The sequence below is a fragment of the Salmo trutta genome, chromosome 34 (genome assembly GCF_901001165.1).
Source record: "Salmo trutta chromosome 34, fSalTru1.1, whole genome shotgun sequence".
Classification (NCBI taxonomy): domain Eukaryota; kingdom Metazoa; phylum Chordata; class Actinopteri; order Salmoniformes; family Salmonidae; genus Salmo; species Salmo trutta.
In genome coordinates this window covers 9,572,179-9,598,838 of record NC_042990.1, presented here as the reverse complement: position 1 = coordinate 9,598,838, position 26,660 = coordinate 9,572,179, and the positions used below count along the sequence as shown (strand labels likewise).

The window sequence follows — 26,660 nt, the reverse complement described above, 5'->3', positions numbered from 1 at the left end:
TGACACACCTCTCTGTGTCAAGGTTTTCAGAAGGCACTCCTTCAGAGAAGTTTTCAAAGTACATAATATACATAAAATGTGGAGCCGAAATGCTTCTCGGTAATGTGGAATTATGTCAGACATCACCTGTTCTATAGAATACATTTACTATGATTGGAAAGATACTATCTACTTGGCTGTTTTACAGAGAAACGGTCTACAGATGCTGTCCTTCGGCAAGTCAGTTTGTATTCCTTTCGTTTCCTAAAATCTTTCGATATAGCAATATTCAGAAACGCAGGACGACTTCAAAGAGGACCACCTGGAACTCGACCGTTGCTTCTTGTAGATGACGTCATGTTTGGAAGTAGCCCACCACTTTGTTTAGGCGACCAAAGGTATTGAATTTGGCTACTACCACTGATATTAACCATGTGCTAATTTACTAGATTATGTAGGCTACTAGCAACAAAACTAGATCAACATTATCGACAATGGCACTGGCAGACGATGTCGAATGGACATGGTCGCCGGAGGAGACAAAGGCGCTGATCTCCGTATGGTCAGACGAACAGAATATTCTGGAAATGGAGCAAACATGTAGAAAAAAACATGTTTACAGGGAAATTTCGGAGCGGCTAAATGACCTTGGTGTCAAACGGACGTGGAAGCAGTGTCAAAATAAGATGAAGGCCTTGAAGTATAAATACAGACAAACACGAAGAGACCCAAACAGTAGTGGCCGAACAACCTTTCCATTATTTTCTGAACTGGACGAATTTCTCGCCGCCATGCCTGATATGACCGAGTCTAAGGAAACTGGCGACGAGGAAGATGGTAAGCAAAGGTTAAATGTGTAGTTTTCAGTGACACACCATCATCGCTAATTGTTTTCTTGGAACTATGTATGGATATAAATTACACACAAATTGAGTAATATTTTATTTCTCAAGATTTAAGAGTTTTGTTGTCGCCGGCTAAGTGTCTGCATTATAGTGTGTGAGCGATGTCACAATTTAGGCCAGTATTTGGGTGGGTATAATTTGTAATACGTTTCAACAGGAATCTGTTCCAAAAACTTTTAAAGTACAAGGTTGCCAACAAACAACGCATACAAAGTAGCTTGATCAATTCACCTAGCTAACTAGTTGCCGAATAGGCATCAACTCACCACGTAGCTTATTCTTAATGTTTGTCCAGAGTGAGGACAGAAATGTTTAGGAATAAACGTGGTGAGTGAAAAACGTAATTACATTACATTTCCATTCTAACCAAGTGACAAGGGTGGGTATAAGTTGTATAACGGCAGAATAACTTTGTATTTACGAAGTTTTTGGAACAGATTCCTGTTGGAACGTTCCACAAATTATACCCACCCTTGTCACTTGGTTAGAATGGAAATTCGTCCTCAGCCTTTCCCAACACCCCAGACACACACGTTAAAGGTCCAATACAGCCGTTTTTTAAATCTAAATATCAAAGTGCCTGGATTAGGACCTGCGCCGCTTCCTGTGTGAGGTAGGGTCATTCTCTACCCATGTTGTAGAGCATTAACCTGCAGGAGCGAGTTACTGCTTTGATGTTTGCAGAGAACGACAGGGTGTTGTCTAGGTTCTTTGCACTCTGGGTGGGGGACACTGGAGTTGTCAACCATGATGGAGAGGTCTTGAAGAGGGCAGGCCTTCCCCAGGAGGAAGAGCAGCTCCATCTTGTTGAGATTGAGGTGGGTGTCTGACATCCAAGCTGAGATATCTTCCAGTCACACAGAGATGCGTGTCGCCACCTGGGTGTTAGAAGGGGGGGGGAATGTAGTGTCATCCGCATAGCAATGAAAGGAGAGCGTGTGAAGATACGACTGAGCCAAGTGACTTGGTGTATAGAGAGAAAAGGAGAGGGCCTAGAACCAAGCCCTGGTCACCTGATAGGAGCTGCTTGCCATGTAGGAAGCAATCAAAAAGCCTGAGACGCCCAGCCCTGGTGGTCCACAGTGTCCAAGTCAGCGGCTAGATCTAGGAGGATGAGAACAGAGGAGAGAGAGAGCGAGAGAGTCAGCTTTGGCAGTGCTGAGAGCCTCCGTGACACAGAAGAGCAGTCTCCGGTTGAGTGACTCGTCTTGAAGCTTGACTGGTTTGGGTCAAGAAGATCGTTCTGAGAGAGACATGGAGAGAGTTGGTCAGAGAAAGTATGCTCAAGTGTTTTAGAAAGAAGAGAAACTACAGACAGGTATAAGTCAGAGGAGTCGAGTGTTGGTTTCGTGAGGAGCGGATGTCGTGTCAACCTTTTTCAAAGGGATTGACCATGTCGTCCGCAGAAGGGGGGGGATTAAGGAAAGAGAAGGTGGAAAAGAGTATCCTAGGGTTAGAGGCAGAAGCTTGAAATTTAGTGGTAGAAAGTGGCTTTAGCAATGGATACAGACGAAGAGGTAGAGAGGAGGGAGTGAAAGGATGACCGGTCCTCCGTAAATTTAGTTTTCCTCCATTTTTGCTCAGCTGCCAACCGCCCTGTTCTGTAAGCTTGCAATGAGTCACTCAGCCACAGAGCAGGAGGGGAGGGCCAAGCCGGCTGGGAGGAAAGGGGACAGTGAACAGTGGAGGCTGGTGGGAGAAGCTATAGGAGGACAGGCTCATTGTATTGTCTGGAATGGAATAAAAGGAACGGAGTTAAGCACGTGGTTTCCATATGTTTGATACCGTTCCATTTATTCCATTCCAGCCCTTACAATGAGCCCGTCCTCCTATAGCTCCTCCCACCAGCCTCCACTGAGTGCGAGTCATAGGATGCGGGAAGGGAAGGGAGTAAGGTGGAACAGGCAGAATCAGGATACAGGAGGGAGAAGGATTTACCAGAAGGTAGATATGATATGATATGATAGAAAAGGAGAGAGTAGTGGGAGAGAGAGAGAGCGAAGATTGTGACAGTGCATGACCATCTGGGTAGGGGCTGAGTGGCTAGGGTTGGAGCAGAGGGAGACAGAAAAGGAAACAAAGTAGTGATCAGAGGGGGGGTTGCAGTGAGATTAGTAGGCAAAAGTATTGCCTGCCTTGTGTGGGAAGGGACTGGGAAAGGGTGAGGTCAAAAGAGGTAAGGATGGGAGAGAGAGCATTGAAAGAAATGAATTGAAGGCATATGTCGGGAGGTTGAAGTTGCCGAGTATGAAGAGGGGTGAGCCATTGTCTAGAAATTAGTATATCAAGATGACCAAAATTCCATCCCACCAAAACAGGCTGAAATTTCAGGTGTTATTTTCAAACAGCTTTTACACTGAAGGGCATTATCATAATTTTCACATTGTCACAGTATTATTCCAACTTCATAGTGTGGAAATATACACTGAGGATACAAAACATTAAGAACACTTGCTCTTTCCATGACAGACTGACCAGGTGAAGACTATGATCCCTAAATGATGTCACTTGTTTAATCCACTTTTTTTTGGTTTAAACCTTGTGACAGTTGAGACATGGATTGTGTATGTGTGCCATTCAGCGGGTGAACTGGCAAGACAAAAGATTGAAGTGCCTTTGAACGGGGTGTGGTAGTCGGTGCCAGGCGCTTCGTTTTGTGTCAAGAACAGCAACGCTGCTGGGTTTTTCACACAACAGTTTCCCGTGTGTATCAAGAATGGTGCACCAATATTAGGATGGTGTTCTTAATGTTTGGTATACTGATTTTATATATATATATATATATATATATATATATATATATATATATATATATATATATATATATATATATATATATATACATACACACTGAACAAAAATATAAACGCAACATGCAACAATTTCATGATTTTTGCTGTTTTTCCCCACAAATGGGCTTCATTACAGAAAGCAATACTCCTCAGTTTCATCAGCTATCCGTGGTTACACATGGTCTGCGGTTGTGAGGCCGGTTGGAAGTACTGCCAAATTCTCTAAAATGAAGTTGGTGGCATATGGTAGAGAAATGAACATTCAATTATCTGGCAACAGCTCTGGTGGACATTCCTGCAGTCAGCATACCAATTGCACACTCTCTCAAAACTTGAGACATCTGTGGCGTTGTGTGACAACACTGCACATTTTAGAGTGGCCTTTTATTGTCCCCAGCACAAGGTGCACCTGTGTAATGTTCATGCTGTTTAATCAGCTTCTTGATATGCCAAACCTATCAGGTGGATGGATTATCATGGCAATGGAGAAATGCTCACTAACAGGGATGTAAACAAATTTGTGCACAAAATTGGCAACAAGTAAGCTTTTTGTGAGGGATCTTTACTTTCAGCTCATGAAACATGGGACCAACACTTTACATGTTAGAAAGAGGAGGAAGGGAAGTGCTACTAAGGTACACAATAGTACATTTTGGTAGACAGAAGGTGCTCTTTGGTAAAATGGATGAATTGGTCATCAAAAAGAAAGGAGGATAATTAATTAAAATGCCTTTATTTGTATGGCATGTTCAATAGAAACAAGGTTTTAAAAATCTGACATGTTTTGGCTGCATGGCCTTCGTCAGGGAGTACAAAGAAATAATACAATGTCCTCTTTTGAACAGCTTTTCCAGTTAGCCCTAATTTGAAGAGGGAGTGGTTACATAATTGATTGGACACACCTAGTAAGCAATACTATACACATTAAAAAGCGAAATACTGTAGCTATGTTGTCATAAAAATACAACTCCAAGCTAGAAGTATCAGAACACTTAGAAAGGTAGTTCTAACCTTAAATATGACTGGGAGAAGTGTCAAGAATAAGAAAGCAATATATTCCATAGTACACTAGAACACAGCAAACATGAACAGTGGAAACATAGCTGAGGGCAATAGAGCAAAATGTCCACTAGATGACAGCAAATGGACCTATCACACACATAAGGTTAGAACACTTAGAAAGGTAGTTCTGATACTTCTAGCTTGGAGTTGTATTTTTATGATAACATAGTTACAGTATTTCACTTTTTAATGTATAGTATTGCTTACTAGGTGTGCCTTGCTCAAGAACACAACAGCAGGGCACAGTTTTTCAAAACTGTAGTTTTAGAAATCTAATTGGGTATTTCAACACAGAAAAATGCGATGCCGATTCTCGGAATAGGGATTCATATTTGGTAATCCAATCTGACCTTTTATTCAGGAATAAATGTTTTTGCATTTTTCCAAACCCAAAGGCTGTGATTAGGATTGTTTTGATGCCGTTAATCATGATCCCGCTGGAAGGGTGGCTGCAGCGTGGATTTAGAAAGTTGAAAGGCACCACAAGCAAGATATTTTCAGTGTAAATAAGGTGGGGGAGGTTTAAAAAAAACTTTCATCTGAAAACCAAAGCTTCATTATGTTAAACTGACTGCAGTATAGTATGTGGTCAGTTGTTATATTGAAGTATCAAATAAAGGCATGTACTTACATGTAAGTGAAATGCAGGCTCTATTTAAACAAAAAAAATCTTAGTTACCTATATTCGTGTAGGCTCAAGTCTGTTTCACCATGAAAGCGGAGAAGTAGTTAGGCTATATAACCTGTCCAGTAGAAGGTAAATCTCTAGGCTACTGCCACCCACGTTTAGCTAGCCAGCAACAAAACATCACCATGATGTGTGAGATCTGCTCATCTGTACGCTGCAATCGCAATAAAGGTGGCTTGGAACGTCAACAAAGTGTTTCTTTCCTACCAGGTCGTCCTCTTCCTCTGTCGTCTCTGCGTCTTTTGGTTCCTCCACTGCGGCTGGTGTCCGCAGCTCTATGGCAAGTTGTTCAGCGCAGAGACACAATGGACTACGGGTTGGTGGAGGAGTTTGTAACCACTGTGTTGGAGATAACCCCTGACCTGATGAGTTACAGAGAGAAAGTCCAGCTCATCATGGGGCTGCGAGCACAGGTGAGAAATTAAGAGGGGTGTGGTTGAGGTAGGAAGTTGGGTGACGTTGTGTTGTCAAAATCACCCTGCAGACTGAAATCGATGTTTGTTTCGTCCTCTACAGTAAGGGCCCTGACAACTATACCATATTTGTATTACTAAGTGGAGGTATGTCATATAACTGATTTTACAATGGGTTTTGCAGGAGGCGGGGCAGGTTGCACTAGTCCCATATGGCCAATCATATTAGCTGCACACTCTGATCATGCCGTCTGGATGGATAGGCGCAGGAGAAGGACTAGTCGGATAAATAATTTTATCAAATAACAACATTAATTGTTGCAAGACACTAAACAGAAGCTTTCTATGCTGTATTGTATCGACGTCTTAATTCGTTTTTACTTAGCTCGCACACTAGGTGCCCATGCTAGCCAAACAGCTGTGGTCTTTCCAATGAAAGTAAGAGTCTTGTGGGTGTAGCCAATATGACGACGGAGTGACGTGGCTTCTCTTAATACAGGCTTCGGCTGTACTTTATAGTATATACCACATACTAGAACATTCCTATATCGTATTCAAATCAAATGTATTTATATAGCCCTTCTTACATCAGCTGATATCTCAAAGTGCTGTATAGAAACCCAGCCTAAAACCCCAAACAGCAAGCAATGCAGGTGTAGAAGCACGGTGGTTAGGAAAAACTCCCTAGAAAGGCCAAAACCTAGGAAGAAACCTAGAGAGGAACCAGGCTATGAGGGGTGGCCAGTCCTCTTCTGGCTGTGCCGGGTGGAGATTATAACAGCACATGGCCTAGATGTTCAAATGTTCATAAATGACCAGCATGGTCAAATAATAATAATCATAGTAGTTGTCGAGGGTGCAACAAGTCAGTTTACTGCCAGATTGGTTTGCGTCCAAAATGTTTCAGTGTTACCTGTTTGTTGTTGACAGCTGGTCCTGGAGTTGTGTCGCTCTGATCATTCAGCCGACCCGGAGACCATCCAGCCACACCTGAGCAGGATGAGGACCTGCATCATCACTCATAGAGAAAAGGAGGTGAGTGCCACTCTGTGATCAAGACTTGTAACTCTGCCGCCCGGGTTAATTTACTGTGTTATGTATACTTTCTGTAGATAGATACAGAGGTCGAGGCATCAGAGTCAAACTTCTTGGAACTCATCCAAACTCTTCTAGATGACCCACTTGAGAGGGAGCACTTCTTCCAGGTTGGTGTGAGAACAATTTTTCTGCTAAACTGACATTTAAATCTAGGAGGTAAACTGAACAGCAGTGTGTGTATGCACAATCTTGTCCTCATTCTGAATGGTGTGGCTGTTGAACAAGTCGAGGAGACTAAATTACTTGGCGTTACCTTAGATAGTGAACTGTCATGGTCATAACATATAGATTCAACGGCTGCAAAGATGGGGGAGATGTCTGTCCATAATCAAGAGGTGCTCTGCTTTTTGACACCACCCTCTACAAAGCAAGTCCTGCAGGCTCTAGTTTTGTCTTAACGTGATTATTGTCCAGTCATATGGTCAACTGCTGCAAAGAAAGACCTAGTTAAGCTGCAGCTGTCCCAGAACAGAGCGGTACGTCAGAGGGCTAATATAAATACTATTCATGCCAGTCTCTTGGCTGAGAGTTGAGGAGAGACTGACCGAATCACCTGTGTTGAAAATTCATGTTAACACATTTAACAGCACTGACACTCACACAGTTACCTCACCAGACATGCCACCAGGTATCTTTTCACACTCCCCAAATCCAGATCAAATTCAGGAAAGCACACAGTGTTATATAGAGCCGTTATTGCATGGAACGCCCTTCCATCTCATATTGCTTAAATGAAAAGTAAACCTGGTTTAAAAAAAAACAGCTAAAGCAACACCTCACGGCACAACGCCTCTCCCCTATTTGACCTAGATAGTTTGTGTGTATGCATTGATATGTAGGCTACATGTGCTGCTTTTAGATGTATGTAGTTTTGTCCTTGAGCTGTTCTTGTCTATTAATGTTCTGTATTATGTCATGTTTCAACAGCTAATGAGGATCCTAATAAAATACAAAAAATGATATTCCATTGAAATCCTCATCACTACTCGGTACTGCCGGATCTCAACTTGTATGTGTTAGCTAATATTGAGTTGACTTTGTTAGGTTCTGAACAAACGGAGTTAAAAACTCAAACGGACAACTAAGAAAAAGCTCAAACCAAGTTTATTCACCCACTGGGTCATACAGCTGCAAAGACGAGGTATGATTACACAAGCACATGTATTTATAACCTTCTAATAGGCGGGGTCAACTCTTTGCACGTCTAGATAGCCAATACATCTCTGTTGCTAGGCAGGAACTTAATTGGGTCCTCTCACTGCCTGACACTTGAACCTTTGTGGGCGTGGAATTGTATTTATGTGAGAGGACTGTAGTAGGAGAGTTGTTGTGGTGGGACCCCCCCCCCAGGAGGTTTCTTCTCACTTCATCAGTTGACTTGACCTCGAGATGCAATCGTCGCTCCTCCCTCGTTCTGCAGCTGGCCTGCCTTATCAGAGACTTAACTATTGCCCTTTTGCCTCCCTCCTTAGAAACAAGAAGGTCAATCAATAAGTTCTAGTATGGAAACATGAAGAAGTATATTTCAAGCTTGAATCCAACAACGTATAGCTACTAATGATGTCAATAGAATGCATTTCATCTGTTGTACACCACTCAGATGCACTTTAATGTGTCTTGTAGGAAGTTTTTCCAGAAGAATTTGGCCCCATGTATGACACAGCACTGCAGACTCTGATGTGGGAGTTCCTCTCCAGGCTGGAGAAACTGCTTCCAACACCAACATTTCAACAGGTATGAGCAATTTGGGAAGAGCCAGCAGTGTCAGCCTTGGCTGATTTTTGAATTGATGTTGTCATATTGCTGAGTGTACCATACGTTCTTGTTGTTACTTGGTCAATTGAATTTGTTGCACGTTTAAAACCACCTCCCGTTCTCAGACTGCATCCTGGCTCAGACCTGTCCCCTCTATGCTGAAGGAGTGTGCACAGTCTGTGACTCAACCTCAGCCTCTGAAGACTCTCCTCCAGCACCACAGATGCCATGGCCACTTGTTCGCTAATGGTAGGCTTTTTTCCCCCCCAGCTCTGTTTTCATAACAGTAGAAAATAACTGTTTTGCAACATTTTAAATCATGTCTGTAACCACCTGCTCAGAGACGAACAGTCCTGCTACACTGGACGTGTAACGTTTGCAGAGCGTGAGATGTTCCTGGTGTTTGAAAGGAAACCTGGGCGGAAGCAGCGTGGCTCTGCATTCATTTACGCTTAATATGTTCTTTTCAAGATATCGATTTGGTAAAGAGCTTAGGCATGGGGCTGGAAAGATTAAATCGTTCATATTCCTAAACAGAGCTATGGATGCAAGGACTGACCATCCGTGATACCAAAAATAGTTTTAACCATGTTTTGAGGCTATATAGTGTTTTACAATTACGTTGTTTACAAACAATCTTATATTTGTGGTTCTGATGGTGTACGACAGTTGAACTAAGCTCATGAAGCATTTATAAGTTATATTCTTCAAGAATCAATGGGTATATAATGAATTTAAAGGTAAAAAAAAACATGTAGCAATCACAATAACAATTTTATTGTTCTCTCTTTTCCACTATTTCAGCTCATTCATCTTGTGATGATGGTCGCATCCTCTCTTCACTGTCTCACAAGTTTCCACCTTCAGAGAGGGTGGAAATGGACATTGATGAAGCACGCTCACATAGTCAGTCTACAGCCACATGTGCACCCAGAAAAGAAAGGGACACTTTGATAGAGCAAGATAATGCAGAGAAGGAGCTGGGGATGAGTTTGGACATGGTTAAGAAGGCAGTGGAAATGACGGATAGAAGGAACGAAGAATGGGGAGAGAAGAACTATGAGGAGAGACTGCAACATCAGTTGGATTATAATGTTTTACAGGTCGAGATTGTAGATGGAGAAGACATGTCCTCAACGTCATTGACAACAGCCGACAATGTCGGACAGACCTGGTCCCCAAAGGAAACGGAAGCGCTGATCTCTGTATGGTCAAAGAAACAGATTCTTCAGGCGATGGAACGAAGTTACAGAAAAAAACATGTGTATAGCGAAATTTCAAACCAGATGAAGGACCTTGGCGTCAAAAGGTCTTGGAAGCAGTGTCAAACAAAGATAAAGGACATGAAGTTCAGCTACAGACAAACACTGAGGAACCCAAGCAGTAGTGGCCGAGTGACCTGTCCATTCTTTTCTGAACTGCACACATTTCTCGCCGCCACGCCTGATGCAACTAATATCCGGTTGCCTGAGTCGAAGGAAACTGTCAAGGTTTCAGATCCAGAAGTCATGTTCTCAGATCAGGATGAAGGGCCTTCTGTGGATGTCAAGTTAGAGAATCTACACGAGGAAATGGCTTCCAGAAAAGAGACACACAAGACACTCACTGGAATGAAAACCGAAGCGAGGAAAGGGGATGAGGCTTTTCACAGCCCTCAAAGTGACAGCAGGGTGAAAATGGGAAGAATATCCCACCGTTGCGAACAGATGGTTGAAGACACGTCAGATTTGGACCTTCAGCCCGTAGTGATGTTGACGCAACTTGATGAAACCCTTCTGATGACAGGTGAGTAAAACATTTGATATATCACTTAAAACAATATATTAATTTATGGATGTTTTACGTGTGTAGAAAATGTAATTCCAAGTCTCAAGTTAGAGGTGAGTGACTACCCTCTGTATCCTCCTCTCAACACCAGGTGGTGATCCTCGTCCTGTTTCCCATACCACAGGGCAGTCTTCTAAAAGAAGCAAACGTGCCAAAATATGCTCCTTTTGTGGGAAGAGTTTTGTTGAAGCAAAGGATTTGACAACACACATGAGATCTCACACTGAGCAGAGCCCTCACCAGTGCACCCAGTGTGGGGAAGGCTTTGACCACCCGGACGACTTACAAAAACATTGGCAGAATGATTGTGAGGAGATGATGAAACAGGGGGTCAATGAACACCAGCATGGAAAGGACAGGATCTCGGGAGAGTCCAGTAATGCAAGTACTGATCCAAAAACATGCCATCTATGCCATAAGACATTTGAATTTCAGTATGTGTTTAAAAATCGTCTTCTTGTATTTCACAAAGGCAAAAGCCTTTATAAGTGTCCTCTGTGTATGAAGGGTTTTGGGTACCTCCGTGATTTGAAGAAAGACCAGAGTGAAAAAAGAGGTTGTCCTACAAGTGAAGCCGTCAAAAAAAGGAAGGAGTTAGGGTCAAATGAAAATGTTGTCGGACTGAACTCGACCCCCAACAAGTGCCCTGACGTCTTCAAGTGCTCCTTTTGTGAAGAGATATTTTCTCGGTGCATGGACCTGAAGAGCCACTACAGTCGTACTCATCAATTTACGGGACCGTTCCCCTGCCCTTCTTGTCAGACGACTTTTGTTTCATTAACTGAGCTGCGCTTACATCAGAGAAATGAGTCCACACCTTACCAATGCTCTTTGTGCCAGCGATCATTCTTATCACTCGATAAGCTGACTGTTCATGAGAGAATTCACACAGGGGAAAAACCGTACCTCTGTGCTGAGTGTGGAAAAGGTTTCCGGGATGCAAAAACCCTGGAAGAACACTCTAAGATTCATATTGAGGGAGAACTCCACAACTGCTCCCATTGTGGGAAAAGTTTCAAGCGAAAAGAGCTATTGAAACAACACATGTTAAATCACAAAGATGCCGCTTTCATCTGCCCAGACTGTGGGAAGAAGTTTTTTCGGTTGGTATGGTTAAGAAGGCATATGTTAATCCACACTGGCGAGAGACCGTTCCTCTGTGATCTCTGCGGGAAGGGTTTCAAATCTACAGTTGAATTGAGGCTGCACACCCGGACACACACTGGAGAACGGCCGTTCAAGTGCCCAGAATGTGGAAGAAGTTTTAAGCAGAAGTGTCATCTGCAGATACATCGGCGGACACACACAGGGGAGCGGCCGTATCCGTGCACCGTGTGCGATAAACGCTTTTATGTCAGCAAAGATAGAAAACGACATATGCTCATCCATACCGGAGAGAAGCCGTTCAAATGTCAAGTATGTGGCATGGCTTTCAACCGTAAAGGGCATTTGAGGGTACACCAACAAACCAAGAGGTGTTCATATAGGCACACAAGTCCCCTACATAGCACATCATTATAATAAGTGGTTTCCTGACTGACAGAACTGGACCTGTTCCTTTAAGCCACATTTTAAGATCTGAAGCCAAGAAAAAGTATTTGTTTACAAAGTGACAACAATATAAACTACGGAGTTGTAGCCTATGTTTGTTTTTTTGTTACAATGATGGATTTTGTAAAGAACTTCAAGGACGTGTTATGTATGTGACTGTTATTACATTACTTTTTTTAAAGGCATGGGCATAGCGTCTGGTTATTTTAGTTGTTAGTTGGGTCATTCCTAGTCTGCGGTGCTTTTTGGACCTAGCTTTTGGGGGAAAAGTATCTTTTAGATTTTGTTGTTGTATTCTATCAGAAAAAGGACATGTTTGACTTTATGAAAGACATATTGGTCAAGCTCAGGCACTTAAATGTTTAGGTGCATTTTCCAACCGGTTAGGTGCATAATCAACATAACTGGAAATTTGGAGCCTAAATTAGCCATAGCTCTGTGAGTGAGCAAGTTGAGGTAGCATAATGGTGAACACTTGAACCGGATTTTTAACTTCCCTATCAAACGTTTTAACATTTTGAGGAATTTGAGTGGGACATACAGAATAACAACATGGGAAAATAGATAAGTGTTTATTTAGCTTTGCACCATTGGTGGGAAAACAAAAAAAGTATGACACTTCCTGAATAGAGAGAAATAGTAAATATTGGTGTCTTTTTGTAGGCACTAACTCCATGGTTCGTTGGACAAAGCCTATGGGGAAATGAATGACGTCTTTTGTAGGGTTTTTGGATAAACGCCGAAAATAAGGTCTGTGGTAAACACAGGCTTAGGAGATCTGACCTGTTTTGTTCTATGAGATAATCTTCGTCAGGTAACTAGACTTTGAGGTTTGAAACATTTAGGTAATAATAAACAAAACGTATATAAGATCGCCTAAGCCTGTGTTAACCTCTGACCTTATTATCGGCATTTAACCCAAAACCCTGTTCTTTCTCCATAGGAATGTCTGAACGAACTTGAGGTAACTAATTTCTGCTTTAAAGGACCACAAGCTGGCGAGTTCTATGTGGTGACATTGTAGGAAGGGGCTGTTTTAAAGGAGCATTACAACAAAATAACAGGGTGGGAAGTGACATCAGGGACACAGAAAACAAATAAAATAATAAATACAATAATCATGAAAAAACCTTTTGAAGAAAGAAATTATCTAGGACTATAAAATAATAAAAGCTTTTAAATATTTGATGGGTTCTATTTCTCATGGACGTTGATGAATAACACTCGAGTTCATGGCAAAAAAACACCTACATCCACTGAAAAAAAGTGCAAAATGCATAGAATTCCCTTACAAGATCCACATTTTTGTGTTTTTAAGGTAAGACACTTGACCTTTATATTTAAAGCCTTTTGGAATCAACATTTTACAGTAAATAAGAAGTGATATTTCCCGTGAACAGTAGAAGCACCACATTGTAGGAATGACCCTGATGGTTTTGGCTGCATTTCAGTCATATTGCACAGATTATCAGACTCGAGTCATATTGATTGGGTGCTTGAATTGTTCAACGCCACTATGTCAATTTTTTTGGGATGACCGAAATAAAATGATTATAAAGGATTGTGTTGTTATTGGGAGGAGTATGATTCAATGGTTTATGATCAAATTCAATGTTAAAGTCCATTTTCAGCAATTCTACACATTTTGCTATGAGTAGAGAAAATATTGTAGTTTTAAAGCTACTTTCCTGGAATACTGCACATTTTGCTATGTGGTGAAGAGAAACATTTGCAATTTTAAAAACAAATTTCCTGCAATTATACACATTTTGCCTTGATTTATGCCATGTTCATACGATATCTGGTTGAATAACAAAATCAAGAGGGGCCCCCAAAAGGCTAGAGGGGGGCCCCTGGAGGTGCTCTTCGTGCCTGGTCGGTAATTCATCCCTGATTATTACAAGGTTGAGATAGCTGGCGAGACTAATTTACCTAGGAATATATAACATTTTAACTGATGTGGGCTAACTGAGTGACTGATGCACTACAAATTTAGAAATTGCAACCTTGTGTATTCTACTACCAACAGTAAATTGAGACTGGATTCCTAAAAAAATTAAAATAATCATTTTCACGAGGCCCCTTGAGGGTAAGTCCGCCACTGATAACTAAACCATAGGACAAATGGTAAGCCTTCTTGCGTAAATATTTTAATTCATAGGTCTATGATGGAACATGAAAGCACTCTTTCAGATACATTTTCAAAGTACTTCATAAATATAAAATGTATTGCCTAGTTAAATGAATAAATAGACATGCTTCTCTGTAATGTCTGAAATATGGAACTATGTTAGACCTCACCATTTCTATATGTATTATGTATTATGATTAAATTGAACTCAGTGTGCAGACATTGATACCATCATCTGGACTGTTTTACAGACATTTAAATCGAACTTGCTTTGGTAAATTGGTACGTATTCCTTTCAATTTCTAACATCTTTGGCAATATTCAGACACGCAGCACGACTGCAAAGAAGACCACCTGGAACTCGACCACTGTTCCTTGTAAATGACGTCATTACGTCACGCCTGGAAGTAGCCAGCCAAAGAGGGAGTAGTCCACTGTTCAGGCGACCGAAGCTTTTGAATTTAGCTAGGTACTACCACTAATATTAACCTTGTACTATCTAACTTACTAGCTGCTGTAGGCTGTTATCAACTAAACTAGATCAACAATGTCATTGGCAGACGATGTCGGATGGACATGGTCGCCGGAGGAGACAAAGGCGCTGATCTCCGTATGGTCAAACGAACAGATTCTTCAGAAGATGGAGCAAACGTACAGAAACAAACATGTTTACAGCGAAATTTCGGAGCGGCTAAAGGACCTTGGTGTCAAACGGACGTGGAAGCAGTGTCAAAATAAGATGAAGGCCTTGAAGTGGAGATACAGAGAAACACTGAGGAACCCAAGCAGCAGCCGACCGTGTCCATTCTTTTCTGAACTGCACGAATTCCTCGCCGCCATGCCTGACATGCCTGAGTCTAAGGAAACCGACGATGAGGAAGATAATGGTAAGCAAATTGAAATGAGTAGTTTTCAGTGTCACACTATTCATGTGAAAAGATCGGATGTGATTGGTCGAAAGACCAATTGGTGTAAAAAAAAAAAAAATGGGTTGCCTGTGTAAACCCAGTCACACAGATCGTCTTCCAATAGTTTAAGGATACATTTAGATGGGCAGCCAAATTCAGTTATTTGTTTCCCCACTAATTGATATTTTGACCAATCACATCAGCTCTTCTCACAGCAACTCTTTTACAGAACTGATCTGATTGGTTAAAAGACCAATTAGTGAAAAAAAGATCAGAATTGGGCTGCCTGTGTAAAGAATGTAACCAGGCTTAATTGCGACCACATATAGGTTCAAAAGAGAGCGCTGGCTGGAGGACAAGATTAGTTGAAATGGAAATTCGTCCTCTGTCTTTCCCAATATCCCCCAGACACACACACACACGTTGAGGCACAGTGTGCAGCACCCCTGGATGGAGAACAGCTGGGAGAGTTTAAGTGCCTTGCACAAGAAAAACTGGGCCCTGCTGTTAACAAAAACAAAATCTGATCAGATTTAGGCAAGGTGGGGAGGTTTAACTTTAAAAAAAAAAAAAAAAAATGTCTGAAAACCAAAGCTTCATTATGTTAAATTGACTGCAGTATAGGTTAGTTGTTAAATAGATATGTGTCAAATAAATGCATGTAAGCTGTTATTGTAAAAAAAAATCGTAGTCACCTTCATTCATGTAGTTTACTCATTTCTGTTTCACAGACGGTGTAGAAGTAGTAACAAACTGTCCAATAGATGGCAAGCTTCTAGGCTACTGTATGGAGTGAGATAGCTGCCAAAAGGTTGAACATACACTACCGTTCAAAAGTTTGGGGTCACTTAGAAATGTACTTGTTTTTGAAAGAAAAGCAATTTTTTGGTCCACTTAAAATAACATCAAATTGATCAGAAATACAGTGTTGACATTGTTAATGTTGTAAATGACTATTGTAGCTGGAAACAGCTGATTTTTAATGAAATATCAACAGAGGCCCATTATCAGCAACCATCACTCCTTTGTTCCAATGGCACGTTGTGTTAGCTAATCCAAGTTTATCATTTTAAAAGGCTAATTGATCATTAGAAAACCCTTTTGCAATTATGTTAGCACAGCTGAAAACGGTTGTTCTGATTAAAAAAGCAATAAAACTGGCCTTTAGACTAGTTGAGTATCTGGAGCATCAGCACTTGTGGGTTTGATTACAGGCTAAAAAAGAACTTTCTTCTGAAACTCATTAGTCTATTCTTGTTCTGAGAAATGAAGGCTATTCCATGCAAGAAATTGCCAAGAAACTGAAGATCGCATGCTCTGCACTTTATTTGGCTAGTAGGCAAATAGTCAAATTAGGGTATAATGACTCTGACTGCATGCCTCCAGAAGGGGTGCTTTTCCTAAGGCGTGTGGTGCTGCATGGAGATCAAACTCTTTAACTGGGCAGCAGTGTGTCGATGGAGGGAATAGCCTATACGGTGACTACCTAAGACCACTGCAGAGTTATTGTAAAGTGTGGGAATAAGCTTATGCCAGACTATATTTAACCTCTCCCATGGTATTTTCAAAGTCCACATGTTCATGATATTCATCGACAGACCCACTGGCTCCAGGTCATCTATAAGTCTATGCTAGGTAAAGCTCTGCCTTATCTCAGTTCACTGGTCACGATAACAACACCCACCCGTAGCACACGTTCCAGCAGGTATATCTCACTGATCATCCGTAAAGCCAACACCTCATTTGGCCGCCTTTCCTTCCAGTTCTCTGCTGCCAGTGACTGGAACAAATTGCAAAAATCACTGAAGTTGGAGACTTTTATTTCCCTCGCCAACTTTAAACATCAGCTATCTGAGCAGCTAACCGATCACTGCAGCTGTACATAGTCCATCTGTAAATAGCCCACCCAATCTACCTACCTCATCCCCATACTGTTTTTATTTACTTTTCTGCTCTTTTGCACACCAGTATCTCTACTTGCACATCATCATATGCTCATTTATCACTCCAGTGTTAATCTGCTAAATTGTAATTATTCGCTCCTATGGCCTATTTATTGCCTACCTCCTCATGCCTTTTGGACACACTGTATATAGACTTTCTTTTTTTCTACTGTGTCATTGACTTGTTTATTGTTTACTCCATGTGTAACTCTGTGTTGTTGTCTGTGTCGAACTGCTTTGCTTTATCTTGGCCAGGTCGCAGTTGTAAATGAGAACTTGTTCTTAACTAGCCTACCTGGTTAAATAAAGGTGAAATAAAAACATAAAACCCGATTTGATATAAATCATGTTAAATTATTTTATATTCATATAACCCCCTCCTACAGAATATGCTTTGGCAAAATTTAGTGATGAAATAAATATCAAAATATTGTAATATATTTTGAGTGGAGAAGACTCCAGTGGCCATACATAATTCATAGATTCACCAAAGATCTATTATTGTTCCGTGTTTCATTATTCCTGGTAGATACTACTGGTTATGTTTCATTATTCCTGGTAGATACTACTGGTTATGTTTCATTATTCCTGGTAGATACTACTGGTTATGTTTCATTATTCCTGGTAGATACTACTGGTTATGTTTCATTATTCCTGGTAGATACTACTGGTTATGTTTCATTATTCCTGCTAGATACTACTGGTTATGATTCATTATTCCTGGTAGATACTACTGGTAATGATTCATTATTCCTGGTAGATACTACTGGTTATGTTTGCAGACAGAGCCCAGAGAATGGGGTGGTGCAATACTGAATTAGTCATATTTTGATAAGGTGCATGCATGGGGATGTCTACGTAACTTTTTTTTATACTGTGTTATGCTTGTTTGTGTGTGTGTTATGTTTGTTCAAACTCTGAACGGTATTATTGTATATGTCAGAATTGCAACACAAGATTTGTTCAAGCCTACAATGTTAGTCCGTAATCGTAACATGGTGTTTGTATGTTCACAGATAAAATTTCACGTTTACGTTTCATGCATGGCTTTTCTTACGATCCTAACGATACATAAGTTCAACCTTTTGGCAGGTATTTCGCTCCATACTACTGCCACCCACATTAGGCTACCCAGCAACAAAACCACATGACATGTAAAAGTCTGATAGTCCGCAATCGCAATAAAGGTGGCTTGGAACGTCGACAAAGTGTTTCTTTCCTACCAGGTCGTCCTCTTCCTCTGTCGTCTCTGCGTCTTTTGGTTCCTCCACTGCGGCTGGTGTCCGCAGCTCTATGGCAAGTTGTTCAGCGCAGAGACACAATGGACTACGGGTTGGTGGAGGAGTTTGTAACCACTGTGTTGGAGATAACCCCTGACCTGATGAGTTACAGAGAGAAAGTCCAGCTCATCATGGGGCTGCGAGCACAGGTGAGAAATTAAGAGGGGTGTGGCTGAGGTAGGAAGTTGGGTGATATTGTCCGCATGTAGGATTCCCTTGTGAAAGGGACCTTGGTTTCAATGGGACTCCCCATAAAGGTAAAAATAGAAAAATTCACATCAAAGTTTATTGGTCGCGTCCACAGTTTAGAAGATGTTATAGCGAGTGCAGCGAATTGCATACAGTATGTTACTTGCTTCTAACAATGCAATAAAATATCAAACAAGTACCGTAATTTCCGGACTATTAGCCGCAACTTTTTTCCCACGCTTTGAACCTCGCGGCTTAAACAATGACGCGGCAAATATATGGATTTTTCCCGCTTTCAAATGTTTTTTGAAAGGAGATGACCAGTGGTTTCAGTGCACAGGAGGAGGAAGATAGTGACCAATTACTTTCTTGGTAGGCTACTGTTTACTGCAAATATTCTATTTTTGTTAAAGCCTACTTATTTTTGTTACAAGCCGTGTTTCGTTAAAGCCTGTGTAAAGTTCATTTGTTTCAATGTACCGGTAGGCACCTGCGGCTTATAGACATGTGCGGCTTATTTATGTTCAAAATAATAATTTTTAAAAAATTCAGTGGGTGCGGCTTATATTCAGGTGCGCTCAATAGTCTGGAAATTACGGTATATAAATAATTCAAATGGAATCATGTCTAATCAATCAGTGTTAATGTTATATTTCACACACCATGATCATTGTTGAGTCCTCTACAGTAAGGGCCTCTAAAACTAGACCATATTTTTTTTGTACTAAGTGGAGGAATACCATATAGCTAATTTACAATGGGTTCTGCAGCAGGAAGGTTGTGCTAGTCCCACGTAACCAATCATTTTTGCTGCTTTCTCTGATCATGCTCTCTGTCACAGTTTCTGTGTCAGCCAAACAGCTGTGGTCTTTTCATGAAAACAAGCGCCCTGTGGGCGTAGCCAATATGGGGACTGAGTGACATGGCTTCACTTGATACAGGCTTTGACTTTATAGTAAATACCACATACTAGAACATTCCTATATCGTACTCACTGCCAGATTGGTTTGCGTCCAAAATGTTTCAGTGTTACCTGTTTGTTGTTGACAGCTGGTTCTGGAGTTGTGTCGCTCTGATCATTCAGCCGACCCGGAGACCATCCAGCCACACCTGAGCAGGATGAGGACCTGCATCATCACTCATAGAGAAAAGGAGGTGAGTGCCACTCTGTGATCAAGACTTGTAACTCTGCCGTCCGGGTTAATTTACTAACTGTGTTATGTATACTTTCTGTAGATAGATACAGAGGTCGAGGCATCAGAGTCAAACTTCTTGGAACTCGTCCAAACTCTTCTAGATGACCCACTTGAGAGGGAGCACTTCTTCCAGGTTCGTGTGAGAACAATTTTTCTGCTAAACTGACATTTAAATCAAGGAGGTAAACTGAACAGCAGTGCATACACAATCTATTCTACATCCTATTCCATTGAAATCCTTGTTACTGGCTTACTCAGTACTGCTGAATCTCAGCTTGCATTAGCTAATATTGAGTGGACTTGTATAGTTACTAATTATGCATTTATTTAATCTGTTATACTCGACTCTTCTAGGAAGTTTTTCCAGAGGAATTTGGCCCCATGTATGACACAGCACTGCAGACTCTGATGTGGGAGTTCCTCTCCAGGCTGGAGAAACTGCTTCCAACACCAACATTTCAACAGGTATGAGCAATTTGGGAAGAGCCAGCGGTGTTTTTTGAATTGATGTTGTCATATTGCTGAGTGTACCATACGTTCTTGTTACTTGGTCAATTGAATTTGTTGCACGTTTAAAACCACCTCCCGTTCTCAGACTGCATCCTGGCTCAGACCTGCCCCCTCTATGCTGAAGGAGTGTGCACAGTCTGTGACTCAACCTCAGCCTTTGAAGACTCTCCTCCAGCACCACAGATGCCATGGCCACTTGTTCGCTAATGGTAGGCTTTTTTCCCCCCCAGCTCTGTTTTCATAAGTGGAAAATAAACGTTGTATTAGATTTAAACCTGCTACCCTGTACGGGAACTTTTGCGGAGATGCTCCCATTGTTTGAAAGGGAACCTGGGCGTAAGCTATGGGTGACGCACTGTTTCCATTTTCAAGGTATCGATTTGGTAAACATCTGAGGGATAGGTCTGGAGAAATGTAACCACTTATATTCGTAGACGACGCTATGGATGCAAGGACTGACCATCCATGATTCCAAAATGTATCATTTTAACCATGTTGAGGCTATAAAGTGTTTGTTTACAAATATGTTTACAATAATGGATTAAAACAAGCATATACAGTTCATTCGGAAAGTATTCAGACCCCTTGACTTTTTACGCGTTTTGTTACGTTACAGCCGTATTCTAAAATGTATTGATTCGTTTTTTTCTCATCAATCTACCCACAATACCCCATAATGTCAAAGCAATAACATGCCTTTAGACTCTTCCTAGAGCTGGCCGCCCGGCCAAACTGAGCAATCGAGGGAGAAGGGCCTTGGACAGGGAGGTGACCAAGAACCCGATGGTCTCTCTGACAGAGATCCAGAGTTCCTCTGTGGAGATGGGAGAACCATCTAGGACAACCACCTCTGCAGCACTCCACCAATCAGGCCTTTATGGTAGAGTGGCCAGACGGAAGCCATTCCTCAGTAAAATGCACAGGACAGCCCGCTTGGAGTTTGCCAAAAGTCACCTAAGACCCTGACTATGAGAAACCAGATTAACTGGCCTGATGAAACCAAGTTTGAAGTCTTTGGCCTGAATACCAGGTGTCACATCTGGAGGAAACCTGGCACCCTTTTATTCAGCCACAGGGACTGGGAGACTAGTCCGTATCAAGGGAAAGATGAACAGTGCAAAGTACAGAGAAATCCTTGATGAAAACCTGCTCCAGAGAGCTCAGGACCTCAGACTGGACAACGATCCTAAGCACACAGCCAAGACAACACAGGAGTGGCTTCAGGACAAGCCTCTAAATGTCCTTGAGTGGGCCAGCCAGAGCCCAGACTTGAACCCGATCGAACATCTCTTGAGAGACCAGAAAATAGCTGTGCAGCAACGCTCCCCATCCAACCTGACAGCACTTGAGAGGATCTGCAGAGAAGAATGTGAGAAACTCCCCAAATACAGGTATGCTAAGCTTGTAGCATCGTACCCAAGAAGACTCGAGGCTGTAATCGCTGCCAAAGGTGCTGCAACAAAGTACTGAGTAAATTGTCTGAATACTTACGTAAATGTAATTTTTTCTTCTTTTTTTTTTGACGTTTGCAGACATTTCTAAAAACCTGTTCGCTTTGTCACTTTGGGGTATTGTGTTTTAGATTGATGAGGAAAAAACTATTTTATCAATTTTAGAAGAAGGCTGTAACATAACAAAATATGCAAAAAGTCAAGGGGTCTGAATACCTTCCGAATGCACTGTATATTCTTCAAGAATCAATGAGTATATATCATTAAAGTCACAGGAAGACAAAATATTTGATTTTTTCCCCCAATGTTTCAGCTCATTCATCTTGTGCTGATGATCGCATCCTCTCTTCACTGTCTCACACATTCTCAGAGAGGGTGGAAATGGACATTGATGAAGCACGCTCACATAGCCAGTCTAAAGCCACATGTGGACCCAGAAAAGAAAGGGACACTTTGATAGAGCAAGATAATGCAGAGAAGGAGCTGGGGATGAGTTTGGACACGGTTAAGAAGGCAGTGGAAATGACGGATAGAAGGAACGAAGAATGGGGAGAGAAGAACTATGAGGAGAGACTGCAACATCAGTTGGATTATAATGTTTTACAGGTCGAGATTGTAGATGGAGAAGACATGTCCTCAACGTCATCGATGACAGCAGACGACGTCGGATGGACCTGCTGGACCCCCGATGAGACAACGGCGCTTATCTCTGTATGGTCAGATGAACAGATTCTTCATAAAATGGAGCAAAGTTATAGAAAAAAACATGTGTACAGAGAAATTTCTGAGTGTTTAAAGGAGCTTGGTGTCAAAAAGACGACGAAGCAGTGCCACAATAAGATAAAAGCCTTGAAGTGGAGATACAGAGAAACACTGAGGAACCCAAGCAGCCGACCGTGTCCATTCTTTTCTCGACTGCACAAATTTCTCGCCGCCATGCCTGACATGCCTGGGTCCAAGGAAACTGTCAAGGTTTCCGATGAAGTCGTGTCTTTGAATCAGGATATAGGGCCTGTGGATGTCGAGTTGGAGCATCTAAATGAGGAAATGGTTTCTAGAAAAGGGAAAGACGAGACCCTCACCAGAGAGCAAACAGAAGAGGGAAAGAGGGATGATGCTTTTTGCAGCCCTCAAAGTGACCGCAAGATGAAAATCCCCCCCAGAAAACTGTGTCGCAAACAGATGGTTGAAGATATGTCCTCAACAACATTGGTAGACAATGATACACGGACCTGGACCCTGGAGGGGACGAAAGCACTGATCTCCGTGTGGTCAAACAAACAGGTTCTTCAGATGATGGAGCAGAGTTACCGAAAAAAACATGCGTACAGTGAAGTTTCAGAGCGGCTAAAGAACATTGGCATCAAAAGGACGTGGAAGCAATGCCAATCAAAGATGAAGCACATGAAGCACAGCTACAGACAAGCACTGAGGAACCCAAGCAGTAGTGGCCGAGCAACCTGTCCGTTCTTTTCTGAACTGCACAACTTTCTCGCCGCCATGCCTGACATGCCTGGTTCCAAGGAAACTGTCAAGGTTTCCGATGAAGTCGTGTCTTCAGATCAGGATGAAGGGCCTTCTGTGGATGTCGAGTCGGAGCATCTAAATGAGGAAGTGGTTTCTAGAAAAGGGAAAGGCGAGACGCCCACCAGAGAGCAAACGGAAGAGAGAAAGAGGGATGAAAGTGACAGCCGAATGAATATTGGAAGAAAACAGGCAGTTGAAGATGTGTCTGATTTGGAACTTAAACCCGTAGTGCCGCAAACCCAAGTTGATGACAACGGTCTTGTGACAGGTGAGTAAAACATTTTTAAACAATATATTTATGACATGTATGGAAGTTGTGTGTGTGTAGAATTAATTCCATGGTTTAAGTTTGTGTGTGTGTGTGTAATAACTGGATTGAGAGTGACATCTCTATCCTCTGTGTCCTTTAACAATGGATCTTCTCTCCTCTCAACACCAGGTGGTGATCCTCGTCCTGTTTCCCATACCACAGGGCAGTGTACTAAAAGAAGCAAACGTGCCAAAATATGCTCCTTATGTGGGAAGAGTTTTGTTGAAGCAAAAGATTTGACAACACACATGAGATCTCACACTGAGCAGAGCCCTCACCAGTGCACCCAGTGTGGGGAAGGCTTTGACCACCCGGACGACTTACAAAAACATTGGCAGAATGATTGTGAGGAGATGATGAAACAGGGGGTCAATGAACACCAGCATGGAAAGGACAGGATCTCGGGAGAGTCCAGTAATGCAAGTACTGATCCAAAAACATGCCATCTATGCCATGAGACTTTTCAATTTCAGTATATGTTGAGAAGGCATCTTATTGTGTTTCACAAAGGCAGAAGACTTTTTAAGTGTCCTCTTTGTCTGAAGGGTTTTTCCTTCCTCAGTGCTTTGAAGAAACACCAGAGTAACAAAAGAGGTTGTCCTACAAGTGAAGCCGTCAAAAAAAGGAAGGAGTTAGGGTCAAAAAAACCTTCTGCCCGCATAACTCCAGGACTTTCCTTAAATACAAATAATTCCAAAACGTGCCCTGTATGCCATGCAACTTTTTCACAAACGTCTAGTTTGAAAAGCCACTATTTTTACCATCATGCCCCAGACAAAAGCCGCTTCAAGTGTCCCCGATGTTTGAAGGCTTTTGTATCCCACAGTCAAAGGAAGAGACACCAGCAGAGCAAAAGAGGTTGTCGGTTAGAGAGAAGTCACAAAAATGGGAGTAGGCCAGCATGGTCGCTGACTCTTAAAGAAAAGAAAAATGAGATTCCTCAGCCTTCCAGTACAGCAACCCAGGAACCAACAACCTCTCAAGTTCCCACCACTACAGCACAGTCCTCTAATAAAAAGACAATTCCCAAAGCATGTCCTGTATGCCAGAAGACTTTTAAATTTGAAGCAACCATGGTAAGGCACATTGCTTCTCACCAAAAGGAAAGTCTCAACAAGTGCCCTGACATTTTGAAGTGTACCTTTTGTGAAGAGATCTTTTCTCAGGGCATGGACCTGAAGAGCCACTACAGTCGTACTCATCAATTTACGGGACCGTTCCCATGCCCTTCATGTCAGAAGACTTTTGTTTCATTAACTGAGCTGCGCTTACATCAGAGAAATGAGTCCACTCCTTACCAATGCTCAGTGTGCCAGCGACTATTCCGAACACAGTATACCTTAACTATTCACGAGCGAATTCACACAGGGGAGAAACCGTTCCTCTGCGCCGAGTGTGGAAAGGGTTTCCGGAGTGAAAAACTACTACAATCACACTCTAAGAGTCACGTTGAGGGAAAACCCCACTCTTGCTCCACTTGTGGGAAAAGGTTCCAGAGAAGAGAGCTATTAAAACAACACATGTTACATCACAAAGATGCCGCTTTCATCTGCCCAGACTGTGGGAAGAAGTTTTTTCAGTTGGTATGGTTAAGAAGGCATATGTTAATCCACACTGGCGAGAGACCGTTCCTCTGTGATCTCTGCGGGAAGGGTTTCAAATCTACAGCTGAATTGAGGATACACACCCGGACACACACTGGAGAACGGCCGTTCAAGTGCCAAGAATGTGGAAAAGGTTGTAGGCAGAAGAGTGAGCTGCAGGAGCATCTACGGAGACACACGGGGGAGCGGCCGTATCCGTGCCCCATATGCGATAAACGCTTTTATGTCAGCAAAGATAGAAAACGACATATGCTCATCCATACCGGAGAGAAACCGTTCAAATGTCAAGCATGTGGCATGGCTTTCAACCGTAGAACACTTTTGAGGGTACACCAAAAAAACAAGTTGTGTTTATATAGCCATACGAGTCCCCTACATTATACACCCCTACATTACACATCATTGTAATGTTGGGATTTGTGGTCCTCGATCAGTGTTTGGATTCATGAAAGTAATCTGTTATATATTGCTCATTACATTTGAGAGTAGTAATTGTTACGTTACATATTACTCATCATCATATGAGCGAAACCCCACCGAGGCGCTATGCTCGGTGCTGAATCCTTCATTCACAATTGGCAATTGATAGCCTAATATTGTCACCCATCAGACTATTGTGATTTTAAACTGGTCTGTAGGCGACATCTATTATATGTGTGAAATTAGTTTTGATCTGCCATTAGTCAACTGAAGGAAGGGCAGCGGGGGGAAACTAAGTCCTCCTAAGCAAGGCTAACGAAATTGAAACTACAGTGGGGTCCGAAATGATTGACACCCTTGATAAAGATGAGTAAAAATGACAAAAATAGATAATTGAAATACTGAGCTATATTGTATGTTTAAAAAAGGAAAATATTATTTTATACAATTGCTCACATGAAGAGATTTTGTTTAACAATTATTTTATTTTTTAAAGGTAGGGGTCAAAATGAATGCCTCGCGTTCATTGCAGATCCTTGATATCCTTCGTCTGCATTTATGGACCACCCTCTTCAATTCAAACCATAGGTTTTCAATGGGTTTCAATTGCAAAATGGCATTATACTTGGAAAGATGGTTTAATCTGTGGATATTTGAGGCTTGAAGAAGGATTGATTGATGGATTGACCGCTGTGGGTGATAATCCAGCATTTGCAGAAAGAGAAAATTAGGAATATACAGTACCAGTCAAAAGTTTAGACACACATACTCATTTAAGGGTTTTCCTTTATTTTTACTATTTTCTACATTGTAGAATAATAGTGAAGACAGCTATTTTTACTCACATGTACGGTACATGTAGTTAAATAATTATACATACAGTACCAGTCAAGTTTGGACACACCTACACATTCAAGGGTTTTTCTTTATTTGTACTATTTTCAACATTGTAAAACTAGACATTGACATCAACTATGAAATAACACATGTGGAATCATGCAGTAACCAGCCAAGAGTGTGCAAAGCTGTCAAGGCAAAGGGTGGCTACTTTGAAGAATCTCGAATATAAAATATATTTAGATTTGTTTAACGCTTTTTTGCTTACTACATGATTCCATATG

At 41.8% G+C, this 26,660-nt stretch overlaps 2 protein-coding genes across 5 annotated transcripts; both read left to right on the top strand.

Annotated features, from left to right (window-relative positions):
• Positions 1-58: 58 nt before the first annotated feature.
• LOC115173512 (zinc finger protein 227-like) lies at positions 59-25,966 on the top strand. 4 transcript variants are annotated; one of them, XM_029731658.1, is made up of 9 exons: positions 65-816; positions 5,637-5,839; positions 6,770-6,874; positions 6,952-7,044; positions 8,561-8,671; positions 8,818-8,941; positions 9,497-9,564; positions 22,054-23,473; positions 23,645-25,966. In XM_029731658.1, exons 1-9 carry the CDS (start codon positions 474-476, stop codon positions 25,525-25,527), a joined length of 4,350 nt encoding a protein of 1,449 aa, XP_029587518.1. In that variant the 5' UTR covers positions 65-473; the 3' UTR covers positions 25,528-25,966. The 4 variants fall into 4 exon arrangements, with proteins under 4 accessions (XP_029587522.1, XP_029587520.1, XP_029587518.1 ...); XM_029731659.1 differs by lacking the exons at positions 22,054-23,473; positions 23,645-25,966 and adding an exon at positions 10,611-13,631 and having other exon boundaries at positions 66-816; positions 9,497-10,477; XM_029731662.1 differs by lacking the exons at positions 9,497-9,564; positions 22,054-23,473; positions 23,645-25,966 and having other exon boundaries at positions 59-816; positions 7,982-8,671; positions 8,818-8,834.
• Positions 14,567-18,596, top strand: LOC115173513 (zinc finger and SCAN domain-containing protein 20). Its single transcript, XM_029731663.1, has 2 exons — positions 14,567-15,088; positions 18,279-18,596. The coding sequence occupies exons 1-2, from the start codon at positions 14,749-14,751 to the stop codon at positions 18,491-18,493; spliced, it is 555 nt and encodes a 184-aa protein (XP_029587523.1). The 5' UTR covers positions 14,567-14,748; the 3' UTR covers positions 18,494-18,596.
• Positions 25,967-26,660: the final 694 nt, after the last annotated feature.